At 39.6% G+C, this 25,333-nt stretch overlaps 1 protein-coding gene across 1 annotated transcript in view; it reads right to left on the bottom strand.

The window, feature by feature from the left end:
- Positions 1 to 25,333, bottom strand: part of CEP128 (centrosomal protein 128) — a 199,143-nt gene that overhangs the window by 159,453 nt on the left and 14,357 nt on the right. The window contains exons 6-11 of the mRNA XM_070753955.1: positions 25,056 to 25,147; positions 24,021 to 24,093; positions 14,856 to 14,972; positions 8,481 to 8,567; positions 6,416 to 6,490; positions 2,709 to 2,841 (exon numbers count right to left, since the gene is read on the bottom strand). Of these exons, the coding sequence (XP_070610056.1) occupies positions 2,709 to 2,841; positions 6,416 to 6,490; positions 8,481 to 8,567; positions 14,856 to 14,972; positions 24,021 to 24,093; positions 25,056 to 25,147 (577 nt within the window). The remainder of the gene's footprint in view (positions 1 to 2,708; positions 2,842 to 6,415; positions 6,491 to 8,480; positions 8,568 to 14,855; positions 14,973 to 24,020; positions 24,094 to 25,055; positions 25,148 to 25,333) is intronic.

Raw genomic sequence — 25,333 nt, 5'->3', positions numbered from 1 at the left:
TGCAGAACTGAAAATGTGAGTACACGCACACATGCACGCTTCACTTGCTTGCTCGTGGCTTCAAACACATGGCGATTTCACATGCGCGGCTTCCAGCACACCTCTCTGGGTAGCCGGAATGAATAGAGCGGGAGAGGCGCAGAAATCAGCTGGGCTGCATGGATGGGGCGGGCGAGCGAGCCACAGAGTGAGATATATAGGACGGGATAGCACTGAGGCGGAGGGGTGGGCCCAGCTGGTGGTTGGAACTACCAGTACAGGCAAATCGGTTGGAACCGGCAGGAGCCCACCTCTGCCTTTTTCCCTCAACTGGAACCTTCCTTTGAAGGAGGAGAAAAGGGAAGGGACCTAGCCAGGTACAATTCAACAAAAAAGGCAAAGAAGCAGAAACAGAAAAAGGAACTAAAAGATAAAAGAACCAAAACATAACAGACCAAACGAACTCTGTTAAAAAATGGAGTACAGATTTAGAAAGAGTGCCAGTAGATATATTGTTGTATATAAGAGAAATATAGAGATCAGCAATACAGGAATATACAGCATGTATTTATGTATGTATTTATGTATAGAATGTATACGTATGTGTATATATATATATATATGTATGTATGTATGTATGTATGTATGTATGTATGTATGTATGTACAGTGTGTGTGTGTGTGTCACATGTTTTTGCTGAATTTTTACAATCAAGGGAAACTAGGATAGCGCTATTTCGGCCTTATTCTGGCCTCATTAGCTAGACATACCCTGGAATTTGATCCTGGGGTTTCTACCTTGTAATCCAACAGAAAAAACACATATATATAAACATGTGACACATACAGATAGAATTGTCGGCTATCAATAAAAAATTAACTGCCTTGGAAATGGCCCTGGGTTGGGCTGAGAGGCAAATAAGGAGCTGTAATGTTCCTTCAATATACCAGGGTGATTTGACACAAAAATATGTAACCCTTCCCTGGTGCAGAGCTGAAGGGATTGGATACTGTAGCCTAGAGGATAATTCTCTGCCTTACAAGCCAAAGGTTGCAGGTTCAAGTCCCGGTTGGGTATGGCTAGCTGATGAGGCCAAAATAAGGCCGAAATAGAACTATCCTTAATTTTCAAATTCAGCAAAAAAACATGCGACATATATGTGTGTGTGTGTGTGTGTTTTCGTAGATTTTATATAACAGAGAAAGATTAAAAAATAGGATTTTAAAATATAGTTTAGATAAATAGTCTATAGAATATAGATGGTGGAACTACAATATACCAGGAATACTGATTTAGGAATAGGGAATTAGTATAAACTAAGAATAGGAATGCAGCATCAATATAGATATAGATAGAATATTATATAGATATATATCTATAGATAGAATATTATAGATAGAATATTAGTAGTAAGGTATTACTATCTATACTAACATATCCGAAGGCATTTACAGTTCCCTTTTTGTTCACTATTTTTGTTAGGATTTTTTAAAAAGTCTGTCCTAGCCATGAAGGGAGATACAAAAACAAAGCAATTGTACCAGTTTCCAGTCTTTTTGTGATGAGTCTGAGTCAATCTGATCATTTGCAGTTCAAAAAAGTACCCACAACATACAATTTGCTGATTGTATTAAACAAGCAAATGGGTCTATGGTTGGCAGGGTCTGGACTATTTCCTTTGTTTTTATAAAAAGAAATGATAGTGGCATGGTTCCAAACAATATAAAAATGTGCTGAACTGCTAATACGGGTAAAAAAAATACAGCCAGCACTGGAGCCCACCAACCCTTGTTTTCCTTTTAGTAATTCTAAGGGTAAAATTTTCTGCCAGAGGTCTTTCAGGTTTTAGCTGTATAATAAGGACTTTGACCTCAGCAAGCTAATCAGAAAGAACACTTCAAAAGTCAGCCACAAATGGATTATCCATTGTTTCCACTGTGATAATATTCTTTCCCAGGCCTTTCTGGTAGCTGTTAACTAAATGCCAGAACCAAGTATGGTTTTTATGCTTAGCAGCTGGAATTAAATTCTCCCACCTGAATGGAACAGTCACAGCCCATAATCCAGTTTCAGCAGATCTAAGTTACTTCAGATGCCTAGAATAAATCCTCACAGCAATCCTGAAGGGAATCTAACTATACTGATATGTTCAATGCCAAATGAAACAAAGGCTAAAATCTACCAAGCATAGTTGATTTATTGCCTCCATCTACTTGCTGTATGAGATCTTAGAATGTAGCCATACAGCTCTTCCTGACATGAATAGCAAACAGAAGTCCTTTTCATAGCTCATACATACACTTTTGTTTGCCTTTCAGCTTTTATTATGTTCATACAGCAGGAGTTGCAAAGAGAGTAGATTGTGAGATACTAGCAGGCCCCATAATCCTTCAGCAGCCTCTAAAATATTAGCATTTTCCATTCATTTTTTAGCTCAAAACGCAATATATATTTACATAAATAAAATGTATCGCCTTTATGTCTCAGTAACCAGGGTTTTTAAAATAAAAATCAGTATCATATTCCACATCACCCCATGGAGTAATGAGTAAAAATCAGTTGAGATGGTGAGCATTTATATGCTCATTTTTAAAAAACGTTTCTGTCTGTGTGGTGTGGATTTAGCATTATTTATCTCTGCTGCTTGGCAAAATGTAGCTTACCATTTGAAATACTAATCTTTTCCACTTCAGAGTAATAGCTACCAAAGGTAGAAGGAAAAGTCCTACCTCTTTGCTTCCTCCTGTCATCCTGTTGCTCATCTAGATGGCTTTGGTGATGCTTAGAAACCTGAGATATTTGATGTTGCAGAGTCAAACGGTCCTCTTCTGCTCTAAGAAGTTGGGAACGAAGATCTTCAATCTAACACACACACATACATATACACAGACAAGTGCCAGCTTTTTAAACAAGCTACAAAATGATTTCAATCAAATCTGGCATTGTATCTTTATGGATATTATTAAATCTTTAAAGGATAGGTGCAAGCAAAATGAGACTCTTATCTATTATCCATGAAGTATAATTATTAATAAATGAAATAAATGAAATACATGCAATAGTGATAAATTTCCATTTTTATTTATTAAATTTTTTTTAGCACCTATCTTGCTGTGGGGCTACTCTAGACGGCTTACAATAAAAATCAAAGGACTATAAACAGAAGTAAAATAATAGCACCATAAAATGAACAATGGAAAAGAACACAATGAGAATACTTCAATACGATAACAATCATTAGGTTATGATGTCACTAGACATTGAACTCTGCTGTAGCTATAGCCTCTGATTTGGAATATAAGAGAAGCAAATAATGAATGAATTAATGAATGAATGAACAAATTAATTCAAAGCATAAATTAATGAATGAACTCAAATGAAAGAAATACAGATTTATTGTATGTTTGCAAACCTAACAAAAAGGGAATGGATATAATAGATGTGAATGACAATGGTATAATGTTACAGAGTGGAGAATCCGAAGGTATAGGTGTCCCAAAGATGTTTTTTCTAAAAGGCAACTGGGCTTAATTTTATTCTTTGAAAATGTTCCAGTTTTGAAGAAGCTTCTTGGATGAGAAATGAAACATTTTCAAAGAAAAAACCAAATCCAGTTGCCATTTGAAAAAAGCACCTTTGGGACAACCATGACCTGGATGATTGAAAATCTCCATAGACATGAAGGTATAGTTTTAATTATGACTGAAAGGACTAAAAGACTGTACATGTCAGAAAGTATGATTTTATATTATCCAGATAGTTCTGGTATGTATGAAAGCCAGAAGCTCATACATTAGTAGTAATTGTATATTATACTCCCGTTAACAGTAATTATGGAAAATGGATTAGTTGGGATGGAAATTATACCACAACTTGAATTAATGCAATTAAGAGGACTAATTTGTTCCAAGTGACATGAATGCATGAATGATGGGGACAAGATGAAAGAGTAAAGAAAAAGTTTCCAAGGTTCACAGCACAAGAATGAAAGTTGGGGAAAATGTGAACATAGAAGGAAAAACATGGGGGGGGGACACACCACATGTTCCTGTTGAAAAGAATATTGTAAATGAAATGTTAAGATGACACAAATGGTATATGGAAATGACTGTGGGATATCTCATGAGAAAATAAACCTCTGAACACAGTGGAAATAGGATACTATGTGTGGTAAACCAAGAAGAATCACGATCGAGAAGAATGGATGATTGAATAATAAAAATTGTGGAAAAAATACACAAGTACAGAAGTCCTCAACTTACAACCACAACGGAGCCCAAATTTTCTATTGTAAAGTGAGGCATTTGTCAAGTGAGTTTTGCCCCAGGTTACAGCCTATCATGCCACAGTTGCGAAGCGAATCACTATAGTTAGTAAGTTAGGAACCTAGTTGTTAAGTCAATCTGGCTTTCCTATTTACTTTACTTGTCAAAAGTTTACAAAGGTTGACCTTGGGAATATAGCAATGATCATAATTGTGAGCCAGTTGCCAAGCATCTGAATTTTGATCACATAATCATGGGAATGCTACAAAAGTTTTAACTGATAAATGGTCATAAGTCACTTTTTCCAGTGCCCTTGTAACTTTGAAGTGAACTGTTGTAAGTCAAGAACTACCTAAGGACTATCTATGTGAAAGAATATTGAGATAGCTGAGTTATACAGAAAAAGATGGATAAAGATCAAGTTGCAAAAGAAGTATGTAAAGAAAAAATAGATGCTTTGAAAGAAAAGTCATGACTGGGCAAAACTGAGAAAATTCTCAGAATCTTTTGTTTAAATAATAAAAGGCAATGCATGAATCAGTGCGTGGATGCGGTGAAGCTAGGATGAATTACAAAGTTAAAGAATATGTTATTATCCTATCTTCTGCCATTTCCCCCACCCCCCATTATTTGTCATTATTTTTCAGCATTTTGTGCAACACTGTTTTACCTAAGAAAGAATAGTGTGATAGGTATATATGAATATATAGAGAGGGAGGATAAAAGCACTAACTAACAAGGCAAGCAGCCCAAGTTCGAACCCTAGAAGGGTATGGCTAGGTGAGGGTAGCTCAGATCTATTTTAGGCTTATTTGCCTTCATCAGATAGCCACACCCTTTTTACTGGGATGTGTGTGTGTGTGTGTGTGTGTGTGTGCGTGTGTGTGTGCGTGTGCGTGTGCGTGTATGTGTGTATGGAAGTTTCATCACTAGAAGCTTTCAAGAAGAGATTGGACTGCCGTTTGTCAGATATGATGTAGGGTCTCCTTCTTGGGTGGGGGTTTGTACTAGATGATCTACAAGGTTTCAGCTCCAACTCTGTTGTTTTGTTAATATATTCATGAACTAGGAGAACTAATAGTAACAAGGTCAGCCAATGAATAGAGTTAGCAACTAAGTCAGCCAATGATAACTAAACACATCTGAGTCTGTGCAGAGAATCAAAACTGACAAGCTTAAGACTGGGCGTGCTCCAGGTCCACACTCTGAACTCTGCTGAAATTAAACTGTTCTCTGCTGTCTGTAATCGCTTGAAGAACTCTGCTAATGGTATTGTAAATTCCTCTGTTACCATGTTTATAAAGAAGTTATAAATCCAGCTTATAAATCTGTGTTTGCTTCTGGTTTTGATTTTTATGCAGCAAACTTTAATACATTTCAATCTGTATTATTTATTATGCCACTTTATTTTCAAACACATTAATTAACCATTTATATAATGGATACTCTGTATGGGTTTGATAAAATGCAAAAAATAAATAAACAAAACCAAATCAAAAACTCAAACCAATTATGAATATGAAAGCTTTTATATGACCAGAGACAATCCACCTTTCTTAAAACATAGCTTGTTTAACAATATCAACTAGAGAAAAGAACAATTGAAATATAGAATAACCCCCCCCCCCAAAAAAAATACTTTGAATTGCAGCAAACTAAAATGTAAGAAATTAAAAATGCAAATGACACCTGCATGGGTATTCTCTATAGCAGCTTTCTTCAATCATCCAGGAATGAACAATCCTGTATATTCTAGTCCAAAAATGTACAGTAAAGAAATATTGAAAATGAAATACAGAAAGCTAGTTAAAATCCTCATGTAGCCATGAAACTAATTTGGTGATCTCAAATTGAATACTCTCTCCTTTTAAAGAGTTCCACACTGAAGGAGAAAGGTACAAAATGCAAAACAATACACTAAATCCCTTTTTAGGGACACTTTATTTAAAAAAACTGGATAACATCTTTGATGGGTTGGTGCAATCTCATAAGGCAAAATAAGACCACCACCTTGTTATATATTTCTAGGCTTTTTTTGACATATTTAATTTTGTAATCTAACTTAGGGCACAAGCTCCTGAACTTTTTCTCAGCACACCTCCTCCCAACAGTCCGCTGAGTTGATACAAATTTCATGAGACCCAAATATAGCCAACTATTAAAACAATTACCTGTTGGAGAAGAATTTCTCTACTGCTTTCGGAATGATCCAATTTCCTTTGGGAATGCTCCAAAACCTGTTCAAGCTTAATAGAATAAGAAACAATTTCATTGCTAGTAATGTTTGGGCTATACTTATTAAGTAACATATTTAAATAATTTAAAACAGTGGGGAAATTCAAATTTTATTACTACTGATTCTGTGGGCATGGCTTGGTGGATGTAGTGTTGCAGGTGAAAGATACTGCAAAATCTCCATTCCCATCCCACTCTGGGATCAGCCAGAGGTAGTATTTTTCGGTCAGAATCTGCTGGATTTCATCCCTGATTTAAAGTATTTTCAGAGTTTTATTTCTTATTCAATAATACATTCAATTCAAAAGTGTGTTTTAACTCAGTGGTTTCTTAAAGCAAATGATTCGCTTTGCCTGGCAGTTGATTTACAGATCCAATGCAAAATACTGTATATTATCAACCATGTATAAGTATAAAGATTCATAAACCTGACCATCAATCGCATTCATCTTCAGAGGCACTACTTTATATACCATTGTCCAAAGAACTTGGCAGAACGATGAAGAAAGGTATTTTTCGTGATGGCTCTTTGTAGTTCTCCCCAACAGGTATATTTGGTCTGTTTTCTTCCACCAATTTTAATTCTTGCATGCATATGCATAAATTTCAATTATTTAAGTTTCTCAGTTTTAATTATACTTAATTGGTTTAAACCAGACTTAAATTGAACTAATGTTCAAGTCATATTCAGTTTCAAGCCTACCCATTACAACTTAGATTTCCTTATATGGGGGGAAAACTGTGGAACCTCCTTTACAAAAGATACGGATAATTATCAATGTTGTTTCGCTTCTGCCACATTCAGAGCCTATTGGTTTAGACCTGTGTTTCCCAACCTTTTTTGAGCCGCGGCACATTATTCACATTTACAAAATCCTGGGGAACATTGAGCACAGATCCTCTGCACAGACTCAGATGTGTTTAGCTCTCATTGGCTGACTTAGTTGCTAACTCTATTCATTGGCTGACCTTGTTACTATTAGTTCTCCTAGTTCATGAATATATTAACAAAATAACAGAGTTGGAGCTGAAACCTTGTAGATCATCTAGTACAAACCCCCACCAAAGAAGGAGACCCTACATCATATCTGACAAACAGCAGTCCAATCTCTTCTTGAAAGCTTCTAGTGATGAAACTTCCATACACACACACGCACACACACACACAAACACACACACACAGAAACACACACACACACACATCCCAGTAAAAAGGGTGTGGCTATCTGATGAAGGCAAATAAGCCCAAAATAGATCTGAGCTACCCTCACCTAGCCATACCCTTCTAGGGTTCGAACTTGGGCTGCTTGCCTTGTTAGTTAGTGCTTTTATCCTCCCTGGTTGGGAAACACTGGTTTAGACAATAAACAAAGAGTTTTCTTTTTAAAAAGTTGCAATATTTACATTTGAAAACCTATGAGAAAAGAAGTATATTTTGTCCTGTTTAGAGTGCCTTTCATGAAAAACATTGTGAACTAGGTTTCAGAGTTAATTTCATTCTGAAGCCCAATTTCTCAATTCAAATACCCTTTATAAGCAGAATTTCATGATGAAGATGGGGCGATAAACAGCAAGATCCGCCATAATCCTGATCTACACTTCATTAGCTGATTGGTGAATGCTTGCCAGGGGATAATTATTCCACTTGGAGAGATCTCCCCGTGTAATTTAGAATTATGATCCAAAGTTCTGTGGGGAGCTTACATTAGTAGAACAGATGCTCCATGCATACTATCACCATCAGGCTGAACACATAGCTTAGCTTTGCAACAAAATGCCTTCCATACAGAAATCCAACATATGATGATGAATGGTTCCAGATCAGTTTTCCTCCCTTTCCCTTTTTATATTTTAAGTTTTTCTATATCTTAACATGAAAAACATAAACCAAACTACGCCATCTGGAAGGGGGGAAAGTTCATGCACCTTTTTTCTTAATCACACAGGGAAAAGCCACTGCAAGAAACAACATCACCAGCAATAGATTTTTTAAAATCTTACTTTGCTTTTTTGGTCTTCCATTTTTGCAATTCTATTTTTCAAGACAATTTCCGCTCCATTGGCCTTAGTATCTTGTTGCTTTAAAGCCTTGAAAGAAAACAAAGAGAGAGGATGTGGGATTCAAGGGAATAATTAATGTATAAATATGCTAAACAATATTCATTTTGTTCTATTTTGTCTGATAATACATATGGACTTATGTACATATTGTAGATGCATGCCCTTCAAAGATAAATGCTGACTCTGACATATACTAATCTGTGAAAATCCCTGAACATTGAATTATATTTCACTGAAGATCTATTTTTTAAAATCAGATGGTACCATCCACCGTACAGAGCAATAAAGGTTGTATATTAAAAGAGTTCAGAAGTCACTGATTTCCCATATGCAAGGAGTCCTCATTTAGCAACCACTCATTCAGCAAGCATTCAAGCTTATGACAATATTGAACAAATTGTAATTTTGACCGGACTTAATATTTATGGCCATTGCAGTCACATGATCATGACTTGTGATCTTCCCTGCCAACTTCTCCCAAGAAAAATCAATAGGGAACTCAGCAGGTAGTTAGAAGTGGCGGTCATCTGAGATTAGCGTCTGACATTGTCGTCGTTTAATAATGGTAACCAGGCCTGCCATTCTAAAGCAACATTTATTTATTTATTTATTTAATTTATTTAATTTATTTAATTTATTTAATTCATTTATTCATTTATTCATTTCTTGGATTTGTATGCCGCCCCTCTCCATAGACTCGGGGCGGCTAACAACAGTAATAAAAAACATCATGTAAATCCAATACTAAAAACAACTAAAAAACCCTTATTATAAAACTAAACATCCATACAAACAAACATACCATGCATAAATTACAAAGGCCTAGGGGAAAAGAATGTCTCAATTCCCCCATGCCTGACGACAGAGGTGGGTTTTAAGGAGCTTACGAAAGGCAAGGAGGGTGGGGGCAATTCTAATCTCTGGGGGGAGTTGATTCCAGAGGGTCAGGGCCGCCACAGAGAAGGCTTTTTCCCTGGGCCCCGCCAAGCGACGTTGTCATGGTCATGTGTTTTTTCTAATTTGGGACTGTGTTACTTATTGATGGAGCGTCTGGTCTCAAAAACAGCCTATGCTTCATGCAAAGAAATACAATTCTTTGTAAAGAGGTAGGAGTGAAATGCTGTCAGCTTTATCCGGCTCGCACAGATAGGTAGCAGCGGCAGCATGAGGTTCGATGAGCAGTAGCAGCAACGGCGTGAGGTTTTTTCGAGCCGGTAGCAACAGGAGGCTCCGCCCACCCTCCCGGTCCCGGTTTTAACTCTGCACGTGTGCAAAGCCTTTTGTACATGCACAGAGGATCAAAATTGCAACATCACTGCTGTGAGCCGCCCCGAGTCTGCGGAGAGGGGCAGCATACAAATCTAAATAATAATAATAATAATAATAATAATAATTCTGTCTGGGTCACTCCAGAAGCCAATACTAACCCAAAAAGAGAAGCCAGACACACTGGTAAAAGGCAAAGGCAGTTTTATACAATTCAAGAAAAACACAGGTAACAGAAAATGTCCTTACAAACAGGAAAATGCTGTATCTTCAGATATATCCACGAAGGCCAAAAGTCCATGCAGCATTACAGAATTCTTGCTGCCAAGGCAAGGCTATAGATAGCAGACCTACACCTCCCACGGATCTTCCAAAGCTGCTGGGCCACAAGCCAGGAACAGAGACGCCGAGAAACAAGACAGGATAACGCCACGCCAAGCTGATAACACTCCACATGGTTTCAAGGACTTGCCTGCCTTTTAAACCCTGCTGATGAGGACCACACCCAAACCCAGCTGTTTCTAATTCAATGGTGATAATATTTCTTTAACTGCTCCTTTCGTTGCTCTGAACGTCTCTGTCTCATGTTAATGACAGCTTGTGCGTCATCACCTAATGACTCCAAGCTACTGGCTGGGGAAAGCCCCCCCCCCCCGGGGCTCTCATGCTGTTCTCCTTCATCCCATTCCTGATTTTCCTCTCCCCCATCCAACTGTTCAGCCCCCTCCTCTGCGCTGTCATCCTCCTCCGGGCATGGAGCCAGCAGAGACACAGCCGGTCTCTGAGCAGCCTCAGGCTGAACCACAACAACAACAACAACAACAACAATAATAACATGATGATGGTGCGCAGCACACACACTTCCGAGCCAGTAGGGAAGCCAGCTTGCTTTCATCCCTGCAAAGAGGTATGAACTGCAAGGAATTGCACAGATATTGTTTCCACCAGAGGTTGATAGCTAAACTTAAACCAAGCATTGAGAAAGTGTCACTTGATGCTTAACATAAGAAGGTCCCTGTGGCTCCAGTTTTCTCTCATGAGCTTTTTTGCAACTTTAAGTGCTTTAGCTTTAACAGAAGCTCTCTTCAATTTCAGACCCAAGCCAGACAGAGAAGATAAGGCACTAATTCTTCCTTTCTCAACTATTTGTACATTCAAAATCATTCTTTTAATCCATTGCTTTTCTTTCCAAAACATAGATTGATAGATCCCTATATAGCTGATATTCCTGAGGAAAATAGCAGATGAAAAGATATATAATCTTGCCAATTGTGCAAAAGGTGTCCAACCCTGACATTCAGCTTTAAGCTACTTACCATTGTTATATATGCCACAGGGGAGAAGAACTGTAAAATTGTCACATAATTTATGGATCCACTTCATAGCTTTTTTAGATGTTTAGTTAAACACCTTAAAAGTTTGGGGAGATAGAAAAACCATACCCAATCGGAAGAGCTATACAGTGTACAAGTTCTTACAATAAGTATTAAATCTTAATGCTCAGTTCTTGGTGACTTGCCAAGGAGTACAATCTGCAAGGTACTAATATCTCCGAGACTGCCTTCTGCCGCATGAATCCCAGCAACCAGTTAGGTCCCAGAGTTGGCCTTCTCCGGCTCCCGTCGACGAAACAATGTCGTCTGGCGGGACCCAGGGGAAGAGCCTTCTCTGTGGCGGCCCCAACCCTCTGGAATCAACTTCCCGGAGATTAGGATTGTCCCCACCCTCCTTGCCTTTCGCAAACTCCTTAAAACCCACCTCTGGCGCCAGGCATGGGGAAATTGATTCCCCTGGACCGCTTTTGTTTTATGCATGGTTTGTGTGGGATGTATGATTGCTTTTTATATGAAGGGGTTTAAATTCTTTTTAAATATTGGATTTGTACTGTTTTTATTGTTGTGAGCCGCCCCGAGTCTTCGGAGAGGGGCGGCATACAAATCTAATAAATAATAATAAAAATAATAATAATATAAGTTCTTCGTGTGTAACTTCGCCCTGAAAAATCTTTAATATTCACATACACAGGTTGAACTCAATGAAGAGCTGAGTTTGTACTATTGCAGCCTGCACTCATGACTTTATGGAAGCTTATAAACATATGGTTATACCAGAAGGTCTTTTGAATTGACTATTGCTATCACCACTTATGGCCATGTTCTGATCAGTGCAATATTACAGTACTGCACTCCATATACCATCATGTTTCTGTATGCTGCTTGGATCCCTTAATGTTGAGATAATTTATAAATTGCAAAAATCTGCTTATAGGTACAATTTAAAGTGCTGGTTATCATCTTTAAAGTCCTACATGGCCTCAGCCCAGGCTATTTGAAAGCTGCCCATTACATCCACCTGGCCCACCAGGATTAGAAGGCAAGGCATGTTGTGGGTCCCATCTGTTAGAAATATACATCAATCGAGACCACAGAAAAGGGTCTTCTCAGTGGTGACTTCTCCATGGAAAATCATTCCCCAGAGGTACAATTGACCCCCCACCTTGTAGCTTTTCTGAAAGCCCTGAAAATATGACTTTGTCAGCAGGTCTGGGGACCACAAATGAAGATGTAGTGGTTGATCTGATTTTGTTGCTGCCACCATTAGAAGAGTATGGTTTTTATATTGTGATGTTTTTTTTAATGTTGTAAGCAGTCTGGAGTCAACTGTGTGTGAGTTGGGTGGCCCTATAAATTTGTTTAATAAAAAGCATTAACATTAATTATAACAGAAAACAAAATACAAAAAAAAGAAGTAAGATAATGTCCAAATGCAATCTACAGTATTACCAAATATAGTATCACCATGTGTAATTTGACAATATGTATTTCAAATAGATCATCCCAATCGAGGCAAATTTTAAAAGTACAGTAATATGTTCCCACTGTAGTAAAAGGTAAACGTAAAGTTTGTATGAAGAACATTTACAAAATATTCACTACCAAACTTATATAAGTTTGATAAAAACTTTCATGTTTTTTTTTAAGTAACAAGAAATGACACCCTTTAATAGTGCCTACAGTAGAACCCCGACTTACGAGACTAATTGGTTCCGGAAGGAGGCTCGTAAGTCGGAACGCTCGTATGACGAAACATTGTTTCCCATAGGAAACAATGTAAAGTCAATTAATCCGTGCAACAACAAAAAAAACCGCGGAAGTTAGCGTTTGGCTTCAGGAGACAGCTGCGAAGCGGCGCGGGTGTTTTAAAACGTCGCAGCCGGCCTGGGGGGCTCGGGGGCTTCCCCCCGAGCCCCCCAGGCCGGCTGTGACGTTTTAAAACACGCGCGCCACTTCGCAGCTGTCTCCTGAAACCGAACGCGGAAGTTAGCGTTTGGCTTCAGGAGACAGCTGCGAAGTGGCGCGCGTTTTAAAACGTCGCAGCCGGCCTGGGGGGCTCGGGGGGAAGACCCCGAGCCCCCCAGGCTGGCTGCGACGTTTTAAAACACCCGCGCCGCTTCGCAGCTGTCTCCTGAAGCCGAACGCGGAAGTTAGCGTTCGGCTTCAGGAGACAGCTGCAAAGTGGCACGCGTGTTTTAAAAGGTTGCAGCCGGCCTGGGGGGCTTGCCAGCACCCCAGCAAGCCCCCCAGGCTGGCTGCAACCTTTTAAAACACGCGGGATACGAGCGCCAAGGAGCTGTCTCCTGAAGCCGAACCCGGAAGTTAGCGTTCGGCTTCAGGAGACAGCTCCTTGGCGCTCGTATCCCGAATGTGAGCTCGGGAGGCGAACAAAAATGTCGCTCCCCTCCCAGCTCTTATCTCGAGTAGCTCGTAAGTAGAGCTGCTCGTATGTCGAGGTTCCACTGTATTTGGGTTTGCAGGGTATGTAGTACGGTATTAAATTATACATCAACTTCCTGAATCCAAAATAAGGGAAAGCCCAAAAGCAATGGAAAAAAAATGCTAGACATTGTGAGAATCTTCACTGCAGAACTTAACCACTTTCATTTCCTCTTTGCTCTAATCAATCACAATCTTTTACAATCATTCAAGGTAATTTAAAAAACGAAGGAGAATATAGGGGAAAAAATCTCTGACCCAATAAAAGCACATGAAGTTGAAAAGCTATTACTTTTACTAAACTTAACATCTGTGGTACCTTTCTCTCCCCCCTCTTCCTTTTAATGTGACCTCTAGAAAGAAAACCAATTTTTTTCAAAACTGAAAGCATCAATCTAAATTAATCCCTAGTGACTTATACTTCTCTATATAATCTGCAATTGCTTTTCAGAAAAATGCACCCAGGTCACTACATTTATTAAATCTACCAAATATGATATTAAACTTTTCATAGGCTCTGTGAGACACCAGAGTAAAGTCAATTGAAAATGACTGCCACTAATTGCCCAGACATTTAAATTAATTCCAAAATTATAAGCTATATATTTAAAAACCCTGGCCTCTCAAGTACAGGGGTGGAGCAAATTAACTACCTCTCCCATATGCACTTTACGCATTCTTTTCAAAGAAAAGGTGGGAAAGGCTTTAATTTTCTGTTCTGAAGCAAACAATAGCTCAGTTTGCCTTCACAGCATAGGCTCTTGTTCTCCTGGATGCATTCTCATTCAAACACAGGTGATTATACGACACCAGGAAACTGGCTACCCATTACATTTATCCCTTCAAAAGAAAAGTATGTGCTACTGGCTGTTAATAATACCTTCAATAGTCTAAATCTTAAATGTACCTGAAATTGTTTTAAGACAGCATCCTTTCAACTATTGTGTAATGGGAACCAATACTCCCTACTTCCAGCATGAGAAATCTTTTTGTATGGAAGCTAAATTATCAGATCTGGATTTGAAATTGCACTAGATAGAAACCAAGAGATTTTCTCTATTGCTGCGCTGTCAACCGGCAGTTATTTGGATTTTGCGGTTGAAACCTGGGAGCCACACACTTCATCCCTGTCTTGTCAGTTTGCATGACCTCTATCATTGGGAGGGGGGTACGCTGACGACGAGGAAGTCATACCATTAAATAATTAACTCAGGCTAGATTGCTAACATGAAGCACTTTTGCAGTTTTAAACGTATACCAAAGCCTTTATGCATACTTCCTGCAGGTGGACAGACATGTGTCCCAGTTGGTCTTGGCGTCTTTCAACCAATTGCCTTTCTGATCGGATTTCACGTTCAATCTCTTGGAGTCTTCTCTCTACCCGCTCTGAGACCTATATAGCAGGCAGATTTCAGAGAAGAAAAGTTTGTTACAATGTTAAAAAAGCAAACATGAATACTCCAAATTCATAACAACGAAAAAGGAAAATAAGTACCAAGAACCAATTGCATATTTAATTTATTCCAAACACTAACAGTATTATAGGATGTCCTTATTATAGTAATACAAATCGTATAATAGGCTGAACAAAACAGACCCGATATGGTTATATCTGGTTGGAATGTGTTTATTAATAGAAGATTCTCCTGCATTTTTTTCACCAGCAGAACGGTGAAATAGACTACCAGCCATCATCCCCTTTGCCCTGGTTTTGTTCTGACTTCATAGATGGTCTACTAACCTTCAGCACAAAATGAGAAATAGCATAGAGAGACTTCAGGTATAAGGAAATTGCTGCAAATCATTTTATTTTGCATTGTGCTGATAGAATCCTCTACTGGATTGTAGAAACCTTCTTACCGTAAATAAGACCATTAGTTCAACTAATTTTGGTACTTAATAGCAGAAGATCTTAAAATTATGAAATAAGATTTCTCCATTTCTATCTAGAAATGCAGGTGTTTGAATCTGCAGTGTTCTTCAAGCAATGAATATGCCATACTACTGTGATTTGGCCTGTTTTAAAAACTACAGTTATATATATTTATATGAGACAGCTTTTATATCGCTAACTAAATGTTCACCAGTAGAGCACAATTTAGTTACCCGTATTTTTCAGACTATAAGATGTACTGGACGCACCTAGATTTAAAGGAGGGAAAGAAGAAAAAAAAATAGTTTTTGGCATCCACGCATCCCATTTTTGTCCTCTCCGGCCCCAGAAGCATTTTTCAGGCCAAAACAGGCCCATTTTTCGCCTCCCAAACTTTCTGCATGTCCCGTTTTCACCAAAAACGCATCCATTTTTGGCCTGCACAGTGCTTCTGGGGCCGGGAAGGATGAAAATTTGACACATGGAGGGTTTGGGAGCCCAAAAGCAGACCCATTTTTGGCAAAAACGGGCCATGCAGAGCACTTCAGACTGCTTCTGGGGCCTGGGAAGGGCAAAAACATGAGACATGGAGGGCTTGGGAGCCCCCTTCCCCAAATCTTTTATTCTATCTATTAGACGTACTGAAATTTTCACCCACTTTTAGAGGGAGAAGTATGTCTTATGCTCCGAAAAATATGGTATAACCTGCAATTTTAAAATTAAGCTGCAGCTACTCAAGCAATAATTTTTATTCAGAAAATATCTCTTGTCCATTGCTACCAATTAACTTTCCTCCCTATCATCATTTGCATTAATAATACAGTGGATATGAAAACCAAGGATGGGTAGATTAGGCTATTCTAATTGTTTATACCAAGTTCTGCATCTATTTTCTTGATGATCTAAGACTCTGAAAAATAATTTAAGCCAGAAGAAATGTTAGAAAACAAACCAAGCATAATATTTCTGTTTACTGATGGAGCTTCATATCCTGCCTAGTACTTTGCCAGTCCCCATATAATATCAAAACAAATTACTGTATGTTAAATAAAATGAAGTTTGCACTTCAGTCTTTTTTTTTTCAATCTCCACTGTTTTCCCTTGGGAAAATTACATCTATAGCTTCTGATGTTAAGGCATTGATTAGATTTTGATCTGCCTAAATTTAGCAAGTTTATTACAACCATTTGCTTCTACATTATAGAAATGTGGAATTTAGAAACTGGGTATTCTGAAATATAGAAACTGTGTATTATTTTCAATTGTATTACAATGGTATGGAGTATGCAGTATGAAAAGCAATAATCATCAATCAAAAAACTGTTGCACCAGGTCCATTAGATTCCCATGCTAAAGCTAGGTTATACAGCTACTTCAGACACAAGGCTGAATCTATATTCCAATATCCACATCTGGATTCTGTTAAATTAGCATGAAGAGCCTTTTGATATTGGCAAGAATGTACATCTCCTCCCAAGGCTGCTAGCTGTGCACATGTAGAATTAAACCAGGGCAGTAATGTGAAAAGATTGTATTTCCATATATCAATGCCAGTACATTTCCATATGTCAGTGCCAGTTTTTTGTTAATTGTTATTAAAACTTTCCTGAATGACAAATGGAGAACTGAATTAGGACATCTCACTTTTAAATAATAAAATATGACTGAATGAATCAGGAATCTTATTTCAATTGCAATTCCTTGCTTCAATTTTCTAATTTTGTAAGATAGAGGGAGCACTCCTGTTTGATAGGAGCTGATTTTTCCCTTTATTTATTTGCAGACACTACCCTCTAGTGGCAAGTAACATTTACATGTTTACATGTTTTTAAACTCTTCCATTTGCACAAGCGTTTTTCAAAGCTCGCTAGAAATGATATGTTGCTGCCTACCTTTTCCTACATAAATTCATTCAAATATGAAAGTAAGTTTTTGTTCAGTGACACTTCTAGTTTTTAAACCTAGTTTTATATATGTTCTGCCTTAATTTGGTTTTAGAAAAAGTTTTATTATAAAAGATTCAAGATCTAAAACATTTTTCTCGCTTCTCTTTTTTGGGGGGAAGACATTTTAAAAATATCAGTGTACTGAAGATTTAGTTTTCAAACTTTGAGGGAGGGATTATTTTACCTATTCTGAAAAAGGAGGTAGTCTGCTCTCCCCTTAAGAAATCATCATGGGAGCTCATAAAATTGAACTATTTTTGTCTAATATTCCCCTTCCATTTTAGAGTAAGTTATTGAGAAAAGGATTCTAGCTCCAGAAGGCCCTGGAGTTAATGGCTTATCTGGACCCTTTTCACTTATTTATTATTATTATTTGGATTATTTGGATTATTATTTATTTATCATGCTTTGAACTTGTTATAACATTGCAATGGTAACACTTACAGACAATGGATGTGGATATTTCAGATATGGAATGTGGGGAACAGAATCATTTTGGCCTCCATGTCTCTTCAGTGTCATGGATCATGGCTACTTCTGGACAGGGGTGAAATGCTCCTGGTTCACTCATGCCTGTTGATTGTTGGAGAGCTGGTTGTGAAGGGAGCGCAGGCGTTCTGTGCATGCACAGAGGGTAAAATAGCCCAAATGGCGTTATCTGGGCAGGTGGGTGGAGCCTCGCACTCCCTTCGCGACCGACTCTCGAAAGCCCAACAGGCAAGAGCGAACTGGAAGTGTTTCACTCCTGCTTCTGGAACATATTAGGAGAGAAGGAACACTGTTATTATTATTCTTTTTCCAGGGCTACTTCCAATTGGTGATGGTAAGGAGAAAAATCTAGCCTCCGATTCCTACTATTCAAGGTGCCTCAAAGTTTTATTCTCTGCTATTCAACATCTACATGAAGTTGGTATGGCCATTCAATTTGCAGAGGCTGTGGTATCAGTATAGTGATGATACCCTATTTATATCTCCACCCTGTGATAACCAAGTAATGCCATTAAGGGCCTTTCCTAACTTCTGAAGGGTGGAGGGAATTTGAATGCGGATGAACATATTAGAGGTAAACCTTGGTAAAACCAAACAGCTGTGACCTTTGAAGCCTCCTGGTGCTGGGGATTTTCTATTTCTATCTCTGAATAGAGTTGCACATTCTCTGGCACAATTTAGAGTGTCCCCTTGATCTCAGGCTCCTGGTTCAAGACTAGAGGGCCCTTACATAAATCTATCTTGTGTTGCCAATTGCAGTCATTTCTCAATTGAATGGCTTTGTTCGTAAACCCACTGTAGTAATGCACGCATACAAACATACATACCTGTATATTCAATATGTATGTATGCATACATACGTAATGCATATATTCCAACAAAGGCTGGTTGCTCTTATCTAACTACCGGTGCACTACATGTGCATCATGACAAATTTCTCCTGCACATGCTCACTATGCTTGCATGTGTGCATCCCATCGCAAGATTTTGCTTCCGTGTGTGTGCGGGAAGCAAAAAAGCACTGAAATTTTGTGATGTGACTTGCACGCAAGCAAGATTTTGGTGAATTTTACTTCCGTGCATGTCCCCTCACAAGATTTTGCTTCCATGTGTGCGCAGGAAGCAAAATAAAGCAGGGAATTTTAAATTTTTAAAAAAGATGGTGCAACGCAATCGACTGGTGTAGACCGCACCAATGTCATGCACAAATTACACAATTCAGAGACCGCTACCGGAATAGTAGGCATGCTGGTAGCAAACGCACCCCATATTCAAAAGCTGCAACTCATCTGACCAGGGACAGGTTTCAAGCGGTGTGCCAGAAGGGTCTGTTCTGGGTCCTATTCTTTTTAATATGTTTGCGAGTGACATAGGGGAAGGTTTGGTAGGGAAGGTTTGCCTATTTGCCAATGACTCTAAAGTATGCAATAGGGTTGATATTCCTGGAGGGGTCTGTAATATGGGTGAACAGTGCAGTCAGGTGGTAGGGAAAGCAAGTAGAATGCTTGGCTGCATAGCTAGAGGTATAACAAGCAGGAAGAGGGAGATTATGATCCCGCTATATAGAGTGCTGGTGAGACAACATTTGGAATACTGTGTTCAGTTCTGGAGACCTCACCTACAAAAAGATATTGACAAAATTGAACGGGTCCAAAGACGGGCTACAAGAATGGTGAAAGGTCTTAAGCATAAAACGTATCAGGAAAGACTTAATGAACTCAATCTGTATAGCCTGGAGAACAGAAAAAAAAGGGGGGACATGATTGAAACATTTAAATATGTTAAAGGGTTAAATAAGGTCCAGGAGGGAAGTGTTTTTAATAGGAAAGTGAACACAAGAACAAGGGGAAACAATCTGAAGCTAGTTGGGGGAAAGATCAAAAGCAACATGAGAAAATATTATTTTACTGAAAGAGTAGTAGATCCTTGGAACAAACTTCCAGCAGACGTGGTAGATAAATCCACAGTAACTGAATTTAAACATGCCTGGGATAAACATATATCCATTGTAAGATAAAATACAGAAAATAGTATAAGGGCAGACTAGATGGACCATGAGGTCTTTTTCTGCCGTCAGACTTCTATGTTTCTATGTTTCTATCTAGAATGCTGAAGCATAGGGAATTTAATATTTGGAATATGCCATAATATGCTTCTACAGCATCAGTGTTCGATGAATTTCACAGGCTTCCACATGGTTTTCAGGAACAATTCAAAGCCTTATGTAGCACAGGCCAAGTTATTAGCAGGTCTGTTTGTTCCAATAGCTTTTGCTCACCACCAGATCAAATATAATAGGCATTCTTTGGTTCCCTTCTACAAAGTAATATTATCTAACAGGATCAGGAAGGTATACCTTCTCTGTTGCAAAACCTGCCCTCTGCAATAGCATTTCTCATCCCTTCCCATAAAAATTCAGATTATCATTACCCTGTTATTACTTTTCCTTAAAAATTGGAGTCCCAAATCCTGATGTTAGACAAACTCAATTGGTTTGTTTACTGTTTATTGGTCTGCTAATGCTTTGCAAGAGGGAATGGGTTGTTTGATTCTTAAGCATATTGTATTATTTGTTAGAATTGCTATTTTAACTAAAGTATGCTAAACTATTTTGGGTTGTTACTTGTGAAAGGTTTTAACTTGCTGTTAGTCTCTCACAGGCTCATTTGCAAGATAGCAGCCAGATAAATTGTTAAAACAAATTATACTAAGATATTCATGAAGAACATGTTAAACTCTGTCTGCCATCCTATCATATATACAAACTGAACTTGCAGTTGACAATCTGAGGATAGAAAAGAGGTGAGATGAAACAGAAGGAGTTTTTTTCCTCACATACACAGTACAGTGATCCCCCGATCATTGCGAGGGTTCCGTTCCAGGACCCCTTGCAATGATCGGTTTTTTCGCGAAGTAGCGCTGCGGAAGTAAAAACACCATCTGCGCATGCGCAGATGGTGTTTTTACTTCCGCCGCAGCAGCGAGGAGCCGAAGATTGGGGTTTCCCCGCTGCCCACGCAAATTCCTCGCTGCCGCTCGCTCGCCCGCCCTTCGCCCGCCCACGCCGTTCGCTCGCGCCGCTTCCCAGCTGAGTCCTGAAGCGAATTGGCTTCAGGACTCAGCTGGGAAGCGGCGCGAGCGAACGGCGTGGGCGGGCGAAGGGCGGGCGCGCGGCGGGCGCGCGGGCAGGCAGGCGGTGGACAAGCCGTTCGCTCGCGCCGTTCGCTCGCGCCGCTTCCCAGCTGAGTCCTTTAGCCAATTCGCTTCAGGACTCAGCTGGGAAGCGGCGCAAGCGAACGGCGTGGGCGGGCGAAGGGCGGGCGAGCGGCGGGCGTGCGGGCAGGCAGGCAGCGGACAAGCCGTTCGCTCGCGCCGCTCGCTCGCGCCGCTTCCCAGCTGAGTCCTGAAGCAAACTTCCGGAAGTTCGCCTTTGACGTTTGGCTTCGGGACTCAGTTGGGAAGCCGCGCGGCTGTTTTAAAACGTCGCCGCCGGCATGGGGGGCTTCCTAGAAGCCCCCCAAACCCAGGTTGGGGGTCCGGGGGGTGCTGGCAAGCCCCCCATGCCGGCGGCGACGTTTTAAAACAGCCGCGCGGCTTCCCAACTGAGTCCCGAAGCCAAACGCAGAAGTTCGCTTCAGGACTCAGCTGGGAAGCCGCGCGGCTGTTTTAAAACGTCGCCGCCGGCATGGGGGGCTTGCCAGCACCCCCCCGAACCCGGGTGGCCGGGCGAGCAGCAAGCGAACGGCGGGTGGCCGGGCGAAGGGCGGGCGAGCGGCGAACGAGCGGGTGCTGGGGGGGGCTTCTCGCCCTCCCACCAGCAAGAGGGGGAAGACCCAGGGAAGCCGCCCAGCAGCTGATCTGCCCGGCGCCATCTACGCATGCGTGGCCATAAAAAAAAGGGTGCGCATGCGCAGATGGTGTTTTTACTTCCGGGTTGAAAAATCGCGATTTAGCCCGTTCGCAATGATCGGGATCGCGATACCCGGGGGATCACTGTATTCATAACAAGAGAAGGAAAACTGAAATGGACTAAGAAACAGGAAAAGAATTGTTGGACTGGTAGGGGGAGAAGAAGAAAGAAGAGGTAAAATGACTAGCAATCAAAAAATTAACTATATAGTTGCAGACATCTGACAAAATATTAGTTCCTCAGTGATTTAAAATCATCGAACAGGTTGGCAGAAAGGTTACTGCTACATAGGGAGTACCGAACCGAGTGGAATCAATCTACTAAGATAAGTGCCCAAAGATAGAGAAGACAATAAGATCTATGAAGATTGTCAAAGACTGACAAGCCACATTCTAACTGAAGTTCTTACTTAACCTTATGGGGAATTTAATAACTGCACACTTAAGAATAGTTAAAGTTCCTGAATAGAAATGTTAACACTTCAGGAAAAGAATTGAGAGTAATAGTAACTGAATAGTAAAGCAATCTGGTCATATATCCATGTGCTGTATTCCACTTTCATTTGAAATGGGCAAGAAGAGAGAAGGATCCGTTTGTATGCTTCAGCTGAACGACAGTTGCATAATTAGTCTTGCATGGATAAAAAAAAGGAAACTAGTCCCTTCCTTCTTTGAAATTGCAAACAACAGGGGGGAAATGAAGATGGTTCTTGTATGCTCACAATGCTCAACTGCTATAAGAACAAAAAACAATGACTGATGACTAATAATGGGTCCATAGGATTCCAGCCATAATAAAACTAGCAGTAAGAGTCAGTCTTCCTTTGCCACAAGTAATGTCCACTAACAGAAAATTTTTGCTTTACTCAAAGGGCAACAACTAGCAATACCTTGATCTACTTGGGAAGATTTAGTCTCATTTGACTAAATCCCCCACTCAGAAAAAGAAACTTATATAGCTCTGTATGTACAGTAGGAAAAAACATAAATGGCTATGTTTGACCAGAAATGGATGAAGATGTAATTGTTATGAAGGGACAACTTGTGCTAAACTTCACATATTGCAACAAATGTCAAGTTTTTAAAAGACTATTTATTACTAAAACTCCTGTTTTAACTATTTATTACTAAAACTCTTGTTTTAACTGGGCAAAGTTAAATTCTTCCTAAAGTCTTAGAGGTTTTGGCTCAGATACAGGCTCCGAATTTTTTTCTAGTACTCCATATTTAGATAGACATACAGACCTACAGACAGGCAGACAGATGATACACCAGGGGTGGTTCTGCAACTGACGGGGTGCACTGCGCTCTGTGCGAAGCACGTGCGTGCATGTGCAATACTAAAAATAATTTCTGCACAGGCAGAGAAGCAAAAAACAAGATAGTGGTGCCTATGCCACTGCCGAGAGAACAGCTCGGGGTGTGCATGCCTGGATCGCTGCCAGTCAAATGACCCAGGCCACAAAGATATTAATGGTTCTATAGCACCAGTCTGATCCGGTAGGAACCCACCTCTGTAATACAAGTATATATACACACACACACACACACCAGTGGTGTACTCCCAGTTTGGACCAGTTATTAGAACCTGTAGTGCTGGTAGCAGTAGGCTCCGTCTACCTGCCCAGGTCACTTCTGTGCATATGCAAAAGCATCACACAAAAGTGCACAAACAAACACATACACACGTGTGTGTGTGTGTGTGTGTGTGTGTGTGTGTGTGTGTGTGTGTATGTATGTTTGTAGATTTTCATAGGTACAGGTATGAAGGTCTTGGTATATTTGGGTTTCTTCCCGTGTAGGTTTCAGAGATTTCTGGCGACGTTTCGACAAGGTCCCACTCGTTATCTTCAGGCTGGTGCTTTTGTCCTTGTGCTAAGGCGAACACTGTTGTGTTCGCCCTACCACACCTTAGAACACTGTTGTGTTCGCCCTAGAACACTGTTGTGTTCTCCCTAGCCTAAGGACAAAAGCACCAGCCTGAAGATGACGAGTGGGACCTTGTCGAAACATTGCCAGGAATCTCTGAAACTTACACGGGAAGAAACCCGAATATGCCAAGACCTTCTCATATATATATATACTGTATATATATGTATCAATGTTTTTTTGAATTTTTTTTATAATGTACATATATAATTTTATATATATATATATATATACATACACACACACGCAAAATTTATTGATGAAATATTGATTGTTGATTTTTCAATGCACTTACCGTTTCCTGTCTTTGTGATTCATCAAGTCTACCGGATATATCTTCTAATCTTTTTTTTATTTCGGCATCATTTCTTAGAATAAAAATGATATAAAATGATTTTTAGTTATGGCACCAGTACTGAATAGCTTCTTGCAAAACAAGACTAGTCTTTTTTTTGTGATTGATTTCTACAATTTGTTTACGGACTCTATTCAAGATCGCTGATCATTATTAAAGTTCTAAATAATTTGGGATCAGAATAAAGCAAGCAACATCTCTCATATGTATCTCTCCAGGCATTCTATCAACTGCTCTTTCCCAAGCTGCCAAGTGAAGTTATGGAGGAGTTTTAGAAAGGGCAGGGTTATAGCAGGGACAGAGTTTTCCAGCTGTATAATAGCAGACAAGGAAGGTATCTTTCCAGACACTTAGTATTATTTCCGTACCTTGTGAAATTATTTCTCTTCAACAAGGCATTTTTGTATGCTTTATTTTAATAAATGCCCACATTATATCAGAAAATTGACTTTGATATCTGTTATTTGATGGCTTTTATTTTAAAATATTTTTATAACTTTTGTAATGTGCCAGAGAACTTCGGTTATTAGGCAGATGCAATAAAAATAACACATAATGCAATACAGTGAAATGACTGAACAAACCCATCAAACATCAAATATGTGTTCCTAATGTTAAACACTCAAGTTTTTCCACCAACCAGGGGTGGGTTCTGACTTACCTCGCTGCCAGTTCATTTCCTCATGTGCCGTGTGGGCGCACACACTTCACGCTTGCATGCGCAGTGCTAAAAACCCAGTTTCTGTGTGTGCGCAGAAGTAAAACAACAACTTCTGCACATGCGCAGAAGCAAAAAACAGTTGTACCACCTATGGCGCCAAGACAGCCAGTTTGGGAGGGGGGGGGGGTGTTCAGATGGCCATTGCTGCCGGTTTGATGAGCAGGGAGAAATTCCACTACCGGTTCTGTAGAACCGGTCCAAATGGGCAGGAACCCACCTTTGCCACCAACCAAAGTCATTCTTTCATGTCATACCGATTTCTTCTTGAAAGTTCTCTGGTGAGGTCTTCTCCCAAGCGAACTTGTTCACTGCTGACATCCCTAAGTGACTGGTGTAAAGAATGCAGCTGCAGTATGAAAACATACAGAACATAATTAGCTATTTTGAACATATTTTTCTATCATTTAGTAAATCCAGCACAATCATTAGAAGGGACATAATTATTATATTTTTGCATCTGTATATATATTAAGATCTATTCAAATTAGACCAAAAGACCTGGGTCAAAATCCTATGTAAAATTTATTGAAAT

The sequence above is a fragment of the Erythrolamprus reginae genome, chromosome 1, assembly GCF_031021105.1.
Source record: "Erythrolamprus reginae isolate rEryReg1 chromosome 1, rEryReg1.hap1, whole genome shotgun sequence".
NCBI classification, from domain to species: domain Eukaryota; kingdom Metazoa; phylum Chordata; class Lepidosauria; order Squamata; family Dipsadidae; genus Erythrolamprus; species Erythrolamprus reginae.
This window is presented reverse-complemented; position numbering and strand designations above follow the sequence as displayed.